The 13,182-nt window shown below is 37.7% G+C and overlaps 1 protein-coding gene across 1 annotated transcript in view; it reads right to left on the bottom strand.

The window, feature by feature from the left end:
* The window catches only part of LOC145998785 (ubiquitin carboxyl-terminal hydrolase MINDY-3 homolog), a 30,568-nt gene extending 21,801 nt beyond the window's left edge, over positions 1-8,767 (bottom strand). Inside the window, exons 1-3 of the mRNA XM_083135376.1 lie at positions 8,514-8,767; positions 3,837-3,970; positions 27-253 (exon numbers count right to left, since the gene is read on the bottom strand). Of these exons, the coding sequence (XP_082991502.1) occupies positions 27-253; positions 3,837-3,970; positions 8,514-8,619 (467 nt within the window). The 5' untranslated portion in view covers positions 8,620-8,767. The remainder of the gene's footprint in view (positions 1-26; positions 254-3,836; positions 3,971-8,513) is intronic.
* Between the last annotated feature and the right edge of the window lie 4,415 nt (positions 8,768-13,182).

The following is a 13,182-nucleotide window of genomic DNA, read 5'->3' as shown; positions in this document are numbered from 1 at the left end:
GAAAGTAGACCAATAAGTTTGCTCACCTTAGTTGTGCATGGAAGTGCTCATGTTCTAGTTTCTGCCGCTTTGCTGCAACTTCTATCAACTCCGGAGGTGAGTTTTCCTCGCCTTCTTCAACGTGAATACTGTTTGCAGTTTGACCTTTAAGATCGCTCATGTGAACTACCGTGTACCGACTAGTGGAAGATGCCTGCTTCAAGATGTCACAAAGCGCTTGCACCAGTAAAGAAGAACATCTCTCTGGCTGAACCTACACAACAGTGAAAACTTAAAACACACAAAAGCATGTGTGAAAAATACTGGTGAGAAGAAAAACTACATAAAAGGCAACAAATGCATGCACAATCTTAGTAAACAGACATCAAAATAATACAATGTAGTAAGGATGAACCAATATGACATTTCCGCTGATAATAAACCTCCAAATGGTTCTTGAAGAACCAGAATAGTTCATTGACATCCTTGATAAACATTTGTTACCAGATGACTGCAATGCAAAAGGAGCTGCATATTTAGACATTTTCTTTTAAATAGTGGGCACTGGAGATTATATGTTTATATCCATAAAAAATATAAAAATATGGCACAACATGACACTAAATTATAAGACATTCATAGATACATCGGACTGGTAAAATTATCGGTATATTTACTGATAAATCAATACAATGATATGCCTATATCAACCAATACCGATAGAGGCATGCATATTTCGTATTTGGCGAAAACCCTAAATGTGAGGTGCATTTCCCTACCCTGTTTTGTCACGAAATAATGCGAAATGAACTGCAAAATGTGAAATAGACTTTTAAACATGAAATTTAGGTTTGTGAGTTATGCAATTCACGGAAAATTGATTAATTCTGCTGTAGATATTTGAGAAGTAAAAATGGACCCCTTTGTACAAGAATAAACTTAATATTCTGGTAACGACATAAAAGTGCTATTAGAAGGGATATTTTTATTTTGCTTAGTAAGTGCAGTTTTTAAATCAAATTTGGATTATATTGACATTTTTAAAACCAAAATGTCATTACACATTATAACACATTTAGTGTTATGTACCGCTTTTTCACCGCTATAACAGCGACATTTTATTTTATTTACCACTTTTGAACCTGAAATTGACTGTTTTTGTACCGAAATGTTGCTTTCTTTATTTACCAAAAATATGTGCCTCTACCGATAGACTACCGATTAATCTGCCCCAGCTCTACGATATAGCATGATGAAGCCAAAGTTTCGTGTTTTTGTTGATTGATTAATTTTGAAGGATCACTGCCTAATTTAACACAGGCTAAGTCATGTAAGGCAATCACAGGTGGCACATGTCACTTGAGGATTTCACCAATTGAAAGCAGGCTTGTGCAGCCTGTCACTACAGTGTGAAACATTGCTGCTGGTTGGCTCGTTCCCAAGCAGCATGTGCTGTGTGCTGCTTCGGTCTGAAATCTCACTAAGATGGAGATGGTAGCACAGCACTGCCCTTTTTACTCTCAGTTGGCAGTAGGCTGGATATCTGCAATCTGGCAGCAGTATGCTAGCGATCAACACTCTAGCCAACCAAATCACAGTCCACAGCAACCTAACAATCAACATACACAAATGCTTCCATGTGGGTACATCAGAACTACTGCCAAGCAGAAGTAAATGAATCACTGATGTGGAACTATCTCAATCTTAGATGCCGCACCTGTAACCCATGTTAATCAAGCAAGTGGTCCATCAAAATTAATCAAACAATCAACAGAAACTGCAATGTACAATACAAATTTCAGGACTCAAACCTGGGTCCCTAATACACAGTGCTGTATCAACTGAGCTACCGAGCCTTGTTTTGCCAGACTCTTCACTTTTGCTGTTCTACCTGCATGAAAAAATCAGATGACACTAGGTCTGGCTCAGTAGCTAGGTTGGTAGAGCAATGACTTGATACCTGGGTTCAAGTGCTAGTCGAGCATGCACTTTTCACTGACATTTCTACAGAGTACATGCACAAACACAAAACTATGCCTACACCTAACACTTTAACTGCATTTACCATGTAAAACAATGAATACAATATAGTATCTAAATGTAGACTGACAGTATTTTTTTTTAGAGTTAACTCCATTTAAGACTTAACTGTACGACTTCCACTGATACTCACACTAAATATCATAACTTGACTTCAAAATCAAACTGATTTTTAATATGTCTTTATAAAAATACACACAACATCAGTGTTACTTGCAATATAGGATACAAGCACCATTCACACAGTCTCTTGTGGGCCTAGTTATTTGAGCGACAATCTGCCAATTATGTCAGCTTTTTAAAATAGCTGGTACACTCAATTTTAGGTTGGTTCAATAGATATTGTTCCAGATCCTTTCTTTAAATTTGATTTCTAAAAGTGACGGTCTTGTTCTTGACCTGTGTTGACAGTTGGACTGTCATGGAGGATCTCCTAAGATTCACATAGTAGTTTGGATACAGAAATTCGATGGAACCATAATTTTGCACACCTTTTTGGGAGTGGAATCACAAGAATCAAATCCAGAAGTGGAAGTGAACTGCTTGTTTATTTTGCAACCTTTTACAACCTGAAGAAAATATTTTCTTGGCTACTGCAATTACAGCATTTGAATTATTGTTATAAGTTAAATGCATCAGTATATTTTAATAATGCTATGAAAAATGCTTTGTTTTATGAGTGCTTGTCCACATTATGCACAGATAGGCAAATTGGGACTGGACCTACAATTTAAAGTGGGATCTGAACCAATATGTGCCTCCACCATGCATCAAACCTGGAACCCCTTTACTACAAGGTAGCAGTAGAAATGTTATCACTATGTCGTCAGGAAGCTGATATGCAAAATGTCAATGAAATGTTCATCACATGTATAAAACTGGAATTAATTAATTAAAAACGCATGCTTACATGAATTAAACTGAGAGTAGTGAGATAGGAACTTAAAATAGTTCTACTAAGCAGAAGTTAAATTATACTAAACAGAGAAAATTAATCTGCATTGAATAGTTATCATGAGATGTAACCTAAGAAATGTAAAGGCAATACAAAATGCTTATACGAGGGTTATTCGGAAAGTAAATGCTGTAGTAGTGAGCAGAGCGCAACCATTGTTACATCACGCAATCTGTGATTTAGTAAGCTTTCAGCTGTGCTAGTGAGAGCAACGTAGTGCCGCGCGTGTGCTGGTTATAACGTCACAAAATGTGTGCTGCCATCGAAAATCCCACCAAATGCGAGGTACGCTGAGCGATAAGATTTCTTTGGGCAAAAATTCATGGAATGTGGTACGACAATCACTTCTGAAGTTTACTGTAACACTTTGCAGAAACTGAGAAGAGCCATGCAGAACCAACATCACAGTCTGCTGATATCTGGCGTTGTATTTGTGCATGACAATGCTCGCCCTCACACTGCTCGGCGAACGAAAGACCTTTTGTGCCAATTCAAATGGGACGTTTTTGATCATCCCCAGGAATTCCTGGACTTGTCTCCTGATTTTCATCTGTTCACTCACATGAAATGGTTTGGGGCACAGAACTTCGCTGACAATGAGGATCTTCAAAATGCTGTGACAGGCTGGTTGAATTCCCAGGCGGCCGATTTTTATGCAGAAGTTGGTGAAACGCAATGACAAGTGCTTGAATTTACATGGCGACTATGTTGAAAAATAGAGGACAGCTGTACGTTCCAGATGTAAAGTAAATATTTGTTGTATCTCTGCGGATTTTTTATTTACAGCCAAACAACGGTTACTTTCCAAATGACCCTCGTAATTAAGAAAAATAACAGAAAATACACTACAATGATAACAAACCTCCTTCCAGTTGTTCCCTGCAGGTTCTGATATAATGTGTTTAAGAATAAATGCCTGTACAGGTGCAAGAACAGCACACGGTCCTCCTTCCCACTGCACCAGAGCTGATGGCTCATCTTTCGAGAACTGAAATCCTGGAAAATAAAATGTATCATTACAGCCTAGTCATAAATATTAATACTTTCTATTCAGTATTGTTTTTTGAGTTTATTTTTAAATCCACTTCATGAACAGAAAAGCTAATCGGGACTGGACTCGCAGTATAAAGTTGGATTAAGATATAATTTGGGTGTAGCATTTCAAATTTGATGGTCTGTTCGACCTTTAATCCCTCTGCCAGGTTATCAAACCTGGGACCCCTTGATTACAAGAGGATGATGTTACCTGCCATTCTATTCAGCAGATATCTCAAGAGATGCTGATTGTGTTTTAACTGTTGAGATACCCGTGTCAAACCAATAAATAATAATAATATTAATCTGCATGTTGCAAGATTTCTCTGAGCTTCAGGGCATGTTGTGCAGCTTTTTCACTGGGTGACACATGGTCAATGCCTCGAGTCTCATCACTGCTGTTTTCTGGCTTTCGAGACCGGAGCCAGCAACTACTTCTATTCAAGTAGTTGCCCAATTGGGCTCACGATGCTGGGTCAACAGACATTTTGGGGGCTCCCATCCATAATCAAACCTGGAACCACTTGCACAAAGGCGAGTGTGATAATCATTCGCCACCTGGGAACCGAAACAAATGAACTACCATTTACATTTTTTTGTTGAACTCTAATCAAATTCTGTAGAAAAAAAAAACAACAACTCTATGTACATATGTTGCACAGGAGGGTTTAAATAAACAAATGTAATACTATGAACAAAGAATAAACACCTATTTCTACTGTGAGAATAATTACCATTAATTTTTCTTTGTTATAGTTCATATATTAACAATAAATTAATCTTTTATTACCATATTTCCAACAGATGGTACGTGACAGTAACCAAAACAAAATTAATTTATCTGACATAATAATCTGGGGTTCTGCAACCTTAAGCTGTCTAAGTAGATAACTTAAGCCAGGTCTCATGTTTGAATTCCGGCTGGGCATGGATGTTCTTTGAGAGAACATAAATTTCATCACTCATTCTCATTGTTACTATTAAGTCTATTTTATGCACTGACAAGCTAATTGGTTGGTTTGATTGATTTATATTTTACTTCACGTTTCTGGCACTTTAGCTAATCGCGAAGATGAGAATGATTGGCAAAATTGATGAAAGGACGCTTACAAAGGAAAACCATGTCCAGATTAGGATTTGAACCTGGGACCCCTGACATCATAACTTGCTTACATTATTTGCAACCAGATTACATTTAAGGATGATTTTCTTGCAGATATTTAGATCCTTTAAAAAAAATACTAAAAATTGTAAATTTGTCATTTTATTAGTACTTGAAAGAAAACTGAACAAAATTAATTTGTGAGAAGAAAAACACATTAAAAAATAAAGAATAATGTGACAATTCTCTTCCAAAAATGTATCCAAAATGAAACAATGACATAAAAAAACTTGGCAGACTCCCAAACCATCTCGCAAATCAACTATTTCTGACAGATAAGCACTGTTTGAATTTAGCAAGCACATGCGCTCCCCATTATCTGTTGATATAAGTGACAGTAAGTATCATAGACGAATGGGAATGAATGTAGAAGTAATTTAGAACCTTCCAGAAACTAAGCAGCACAGTTTTCGGAACGAATTTACAAAACCGGAAGTATATTCAATTGCCTTCAAATTCGGCATACTCACTAATTTTGGCCTCGTAATCACAAATCTGCTATTAAAATTTAGCAGTCATGTTTAGAAATTGCACAATAAGTCGAAAAAAGTGGGTCAGGGAACGGAGTAAACACTCTTGATTTATGGAGAAAACAACTATTTTTTGCAATAATTAGCATTTCAAAACTATGTTGATGATGACCCTTAATTTTAACTATGCTTCCCTAACCTAACCTAACCGTGAATGGTTCGTGGGACAAACGTGTTTCCACCTTTACGCAAGATGCCATTTTCTCACATGCAAATCAATGCTCTCACTTATTGCACAACACTTAAGCAACGTTGGTAGCAAGACTGCTGTGCAGAAAGGAAGACGTCTTCATATCGTTTCCATGTTAGTGTATGGAGAATCATAGTGGTAATTGACAAGGTTATTTTGCAATTTCTAGACTTGACCGCCAATTTTGCAGATTCGTGATTACGAGGCCAAAATTAGTGAGTATGCCGAATTTGAAAGCAATTGGAGATACTTCCGGTATTGTAAATTCATACCCAGTTTTCATTTCAAAGAATTCCAATTTATGGGTAAAATTAAATCTTCATTCAGTAGTACAAAACATTCAGAGATCTTATTTTAATGATAACTAAATCTGACCCTCCTAACCTAACCATAAAAACATTTAAGGTTTTTATTAAAATGCTAAGGGAACTAATTCTGAAATGCCTAACTTAACTACAAAAGCATGTATTGAACAATATATAAGTAATCGCTAAAACTCGCAGTATGTATTAACAGATGTAAATCTAAATCGAACCATGTAAAAAATGCATACATAGCATGATGAAATCGCATTAAAACAAAAGGAACTTGGGCCCAGGTTTATAGGCTTAACGCTCTTTTTGTAACTTGCTAGGTCAATCCTGTCAGTGAGTACGGTAAAATTTGAGCATACCCGAAATGTATTTCTTCAATTTTCCAGGAGAAAGTACTTTCCGAACTGACTTTCCATACACTTTTGAAAGGTCGTGAAATGTTTTTTCCCCATCGCTTAATTTATTTTGCCGGTAAATCATGTTTTTTTGAAGATTAATGTCTCTCCAATGAACGAAAGCTGTGGCCTCTTATGTCCTTCCACTATGTGAATCAAACATTGCATGCGTTCGATGATGTAACCCCCGGTCAGTGTTTACAACCACACCGTTGTTTTCCAAGAACATGACAATTTTAACTATGTTTGCCTAACCTAACCTTGCCGTACATGGTTCGTGGGGGTATTTATGAATGGTTTGTGGGGCTACGTGCATGGTTCGTGGAGCTATCCGTGCATGGTTAGTGGGGTTTTCGAACCTGGAAAAAATACAAAACCAGTAACACGAAAGTAGGTATTTTTCGATGAAGAAGGTTGCAACACTGTATAACCACGGATCATGGACAAAGCCAGTCAAGATTCCTCCGCCATATTGCGTGTAACGCAAGCGAAAATGAACAAACAAGAAATAGGTATCACTGCAGAACATGGGCTGCTCCTTTCCTCTAAATAGAGGAAGAAAATTTATATCACCTGAAAGTACGTACCTTCTACTTCCACTTTCCGGTGTTACTTTTCCCATTACTATTATATTATTGCACGTAAAAAATGTTTTTACTGCTGCTAAAAGCAATGCATTTCTCCCTTCGTTCGCGTCCATATTGTTTATGCACAGTTGCTGTCATCTGTTTCGGGGTCTTCCTCTCCACACAACAAGTTTTGCTACCTTGTGTTCCGACGTCAGATCAGGAATGCCTACGAGGTTAGGTTAGGTTCCATTAGCATAGGACCTAAATACAATGAAAAATTATTCTTCGGGCTAAGAGAACTAGATAGCCTAAAATAAAAATGCTTTTTTACCGTGCCGTCAGAACACAAGGTTGCTCAATTGTTGTGCGATAAATGAGGCCCTTCGTTTCGCTAAATTAGAGTTGATTTGTCGCTCCGGATTACACCCCCACACGCACAGTTTCTTTCATTATTTCAGACGAGGAATGCTTACAAGGTTTGTTTAGGCCTATTAGGTTGGGTTCCAATTGCATGAATACAATGAAAAATGTTTTTCCTGCTACTAAAAGCAATGCATTTCTCTACTTCTTCGCGTACATATTGTTTACACACAGTTACTTTCATTATTCGACGAGGAATGCCTACAAGGTCAGGTTAGGTTTCATTAACATAAATACAATGGCAAATTATTATTCAGGCTAAGAGAACTAAACCTAGTTACCTAACAACGTAGGCATTTTTTGTTTCACTAGATTTGTGCAGGAATGTGCGCCACCATGTCACTTTTTCCTTCCAAGAACGCCCAACTTGGATACGTATTTCTCGTTTTTTTCCGCACCTTCAAATTTACTTTTCCCGATTACTAACTACAAAACATTACCAAAAATTATGAACCGCGTTCCTCCTAAGCAGCCCATATTCTGCAGTCTTATTAATGCTTCCTTGACCACTAAGGGGCTGTGTGTACACACATACATATGCAAATGACAGTGAAACTGAACTACTGTAAGGAAGTTTCATGTACTTAATGTGCAACATACAATGATGAAGGAAATCATTTGCACACTGTACACATATTGGTTTATTTTGCTGACGCCCTTGATACAACGTAATGCAATATAATACACATTAATAATTTTGAAGAGAAAAACCTGTATAATCACAGAACTGTGTATTTCGTACTGGAAACTAGTAAATAACCACCAAATCATATGATCACAAGTTGCCAAACTACCTATTCATCATCACATTAAACTTTCATCTACCAAATGAACACTTATTAAAGCAAATTTAACTGAAAATTATATCGCCTGATGCACTCGCATAAAAACAAAATATCCAATTTTCACTAATTCCAAGCATACCTTGCGTCCATCTTCGAAAAACATCTTCTTTAACATACTGGCCCCAGAGTAACTTCTTCATTTCGTTTATTTCACCATCTGATGAAGCACTAGAATTATCTGCCATTTTGAAAAAATAATTTAAAATATTCTAAACCTGAAGTAAAGGTGGTACAGATATTCAATATTCTAAAGGTAAAGTCTCATTTCATACATTCATCCCACTTATGTCACTAACAGACGCTGCAACGTGAGGCACCATCTGCCGGAAGAAAATAACATCTAAGCTCTAAGCTGAAGATCACAACTCGCACAAAACAAAGACAGTCCATTAGGACAACAAGAAAAAGTAAATAGATAATTAAAAAAAAATTAAACATGGTATGGAAATTTAAATATCCATAGTTAATTAATAACAATCACATCGCACACGATAAACTTCAGGCGCTCCACATCTCTCTACGTTAATTAAATTTAGATAACACCACGAACACTCTTCTGAGGGTCCAAACGAAGATTCAAATCATAGTAGGGAAACCCAGATTACCTACCAGACTGGATGATTTAGTAGGGACAGTCCCTTTTTTTCAGTACATGTCCAAACTTTTTTCTGATCTCATTCGGGACGTCAAAATGTCCCGATTTCTTGTCAAGGTTATTCCTGAGTAAACTAAAAATGATCGATCGGACAATTCGATTATTGATGGCGGGGAAAGAACTTCCGGTTTGGCGAATTTTCCAATGTAGAAAAGTGGAATACAGATCGTCACCGAGCTTATTTTCTTATAAAAGATCGGAAACATAATGGATCACTTACATTTTTTGACTGATATAGACCGTGTTAAAAATGTAAACATAAACATTGGTGAGGTCTTGCGCGGTCCCCCCGGAACTTCCGGTTTAGGCCAGTCCCCGTTGTTGCCAGTGCAGATTCCCCGGCCTACGAAGTAAGAAATGAGCGCTTGTTTTCATCAATTGTGCGACGATAGTCAAGAAAGGTATTTGTTAAAGTTCTACTATGAAGGAGTGGACGTCTAGAATCCGTAGGATGATCAACTGCAGAGCAGATTATTAAAATATGACGTGTCTTTGTGGCCGCCAGTTGTATAGCATACTACATACAAGTGTCTCATGTACACGCACGACGAACTCAAAACGTACAAAAGTTTAGATATATTCAATTATTTTGTAAATGGAAAAGTGAGGGAAAGATAATTGTATAAAACTAGTGATATTATTATATTATAAAGTAAAGTAAAGCTTAAGTGAATCTTTGCTAACAAATCTGCAGAAGTAATGACACATACGTAACAAATGCTAAAGTAAATATATGTGCTTTCAACGTCGCCTTTCCACCTGAGGGATTTAGGGAAAACCTATGATATGGCATGCCACTTTCACTTGCACGAATATACTTCAAACAACAAGGGAGTTTTCAGACTGAAGCGACAAGCGATATCGGGATTTCGCACAGAAGCATTGGATCTAAAGCAAACCATTCACCAGCCACGCTTGTGCAAACAACAGGCCGAGGCAACACAATGCACGGTATTGATAAAACGGTCCAGTCCGAGCGACAGGCGACACCTCCAATTTGTCGTGTCGCTTTAATTCGGAAGGTGTTTTTTTTATTTTTGAATGTTGGTTTCCAAGAAACACGTATCGCTGCAATTTGAAAGCTTCGTTTCGAACCAGTTCATCACGAGAAAATGCACGTGTCGCTTGGACTGGACTGTTGTTTTGTCAGCACCATGCATCGTGTCGCCTCGGTCTGTTGTACTCGTATGTAAGGTGAATTGTTTCTTTAGAGTAAAGGGGTTGTTGCTTGTCGCTTCGGGTTGTAATCTCCGTGCCACTTAAAAGTGAATCCTCGGTGATCAATGAAATTTTTCGAACCGAAGCGACACAACAAGCTACACGTGTCGCTCAGATTCCCAATGGCGTGTATTGTGCCGCCTGAGACTTGATTTCCCATGAGCGGTAAATGCTTATTTATAGACTAAATGGACCTGTGTCGCTTGTCACTTCGGTACGAACCACTGCTGTCGCTTCGGTTTGAAACCTCACTAAGAGGCGTGCTTTTCACCACAACACACTACGCAGATAAACGATCAACATGCTTAACAAAATGCAAGTCGTACAAATACTTTCCGGGTACCAATCCTTTCTTCGTTCTGCTTGTATCAACAGGCTTCGTCTCTCTACGTCCTTCGGAAACCTACGAAGTGATACTTGACTCAATAAATTTGTTCCCGATCGAACTGTGCTACCATATCCCACAAAGTTGACACCCTATTTCCTTGTAAAAGAATCTCCACCTTGCTCTTTCATATTAACGTCCATAGCACCTTAAGCGTAACCGGATGTTCGAGGGGGACCAGACGAGTGCGCATGCTCCGCAGTAGCTCCGCCTTTAACACCGTCTATAGAGAAACAAAACATTGGCAATTTTCCGGATCCTATGGATTCAGATATAAGGGACAATACTAATATTTTCCAAGGCAATGTTGATTTTCTACCATCAGTTTCGTTTTTGAAAAGATTTCTCCAGGTTTAAATGAAGCTTATATTAATTATAAACATCGAAATACTTCGATTACAAGAGTAAAAGAAATAATATTAAATACTACGGTTATTGTTATACACTAATAATATATACCTAATTAAATAAATTTTATTCTTATTGTTGTTGTTTAATTATTATCATGTTATTTGATCCACAAGCCGAGTGAATATCCAGGACAACTATTTTCCATTAATACTTTTACATATCATAGTTACTATACTAAATGCACAGTTATTGTATTTTGTTATTAACTTTTGTAAGTGTCGTTCAAGAAAGGACTTTAGACGTTAGGAAAATACTCACAAAGTATATATTGTATGACGGCATCTAAAAATTATAATTTTTCGAATTCTGAAAACTGTGGAACCTTATTTATTCTTTGGATTAAATTGTAGAATATGAAAATATAACCTGGTTCTTGTATTTCTCACTCTTTTTTCGATCTAATGCATATTTTACATTGATTACTCTGTTCTAATACTAACCAAGTGAACTTTATTTCTGATATTAACAATAAAAATAACAAACTTTCTGCTTTTTTGCAACTTGAAATGTAGGATGCCAATTTCCAGGGAGGGGGGAGGAGGGGTCGACGTCTGACCTACAGACGCGCATTGAGAGATCGCTTATCAACAACCAAAAGGCAAATGCGTTATGATTATAAATAGTTCCAACTTTTAAATTTAGTCAACACATGTGCGTTAGACAATTACAATTTTCGAAACACGTAAAATATCTTCATTTGATTTGATGAAGTACCGACTACAGAGCCTACTCCCTCGTGTTTGGGTCCAATCTTTTCGCTTTACTGTCTAAATCCACTGATTTTTCCGTATCGGGTCTGTCTGAAAACGATGCATAGATACCTGAGAACAATTGTTTGTTCCCTATCTCATGTTGAAACCAAAAGCTACATAAATATTGTCGCCTTTTCCGAAGACAGCCTTGAATTCAATGTTATTCTTTTCAAAACCGGAAGTACAGTCCCCGCCAGCGCCAAGGAAGCACAGAAATGTAAACATCTGGTGAATAGCGCCCATAAACATCAAACGCACATTTTCCACTAAACATTGTTGATTGCGAAAGATAAAGAAAACGATAAGATGCAAGAAACCTGCATGTTCGTCAGGCGGAGGGGTAGATTAATTAATAACATACGTATGTATCATCTATGTACGCGTACGCGCAAGCGCATGCGGTCGTGCATTGCGACATACGTAGCAATAGAGGAGTAGAAAAGTCCCGATTTCACGTTCTGAAAATATGGGAGCTTTAGGGAACCCTATACCCTATACTTCTAATAACCTTTGGGGAACCCGGGTTGGAATGGAACCAAGGAGCGAAACGGAACGCCCCTCTTAATTTCTCCGTAAGGGGGCGCAAGTTATGGAGATTCTCTGGAACTAATCAATTATCCATAGCGAGGCATTGGCAGGTAGTTCGCGCCATGTTGAGTGACCATTGTCGTGGCAACAACGTCTTGGTGGGATTTTTGTTTTGTTTTGTAACTTTTGCATATCTCTGAAGGTAAGACAGATTGCTTCATGTAACACATGTCTTCCCTGGTGTGCATGTTAAGGACATAGTTTACGCTACAGTGTCTGACAGTGTTGCAAAGAAATCAACAGTCATCAAGTGAAGATGAAACAACGACTTTTTACTCGAAGTCCATCGAAGCATGGGCGTATTTAAGCGGAGTTCAACGGGTCCAAACCCCTCCTTTGGTTCAGTAAAATTACCAGATTACCTGTTCAATCCGCTTGTTTATAAAAATTTCTTCCGACCTATTATATTCTCCCAAATTCGAGACGTATAGGACGGGATACGGATGGGAAGGAAGTTACGAAATTCCACACACTACAAGAAGCGAAGTAAAATAAATCAAATCTTCTTAAGGAAATTTTGTCTTTCAAAACACAGTGCAAGAAAATCAGGTAAACATCGTAACATTCTCAAGTTGTTTGACACAAGATGACCAGAAAAGTATCAATACTAAGTAGCGTGACTTCGTGACTACATATACACAATTTTGTCGGGTCCAGCACCTCCTCCCCCCTCCCGCTCCCCAACAATCTTCCGGTCAGCAGTGTCCTAAATTTTCACTTATGAAATAAAGCAACTTCA

The sequence above is a fragment of the Lepisma saccharinum genome, chromosome 14, assembly GCF_977018435.1.
Source record: "Lepisma saccharinum chromosome 14, izLepSacc3.1, whole genome shotgun sequence".
In the NCBI taxonomy this organism is placed as follows: Eukaryota; Metazoa; Arthropoda; class Insecta; order Zygentoma; family Lepismatidae; genus Lepisma; species Lepisma saccharinum.
The sequence above is the reverse complement of the archived record's forward strand: the minus strand, read 5'-3'. Positions and strand labels throughout refer to the sequence as shown.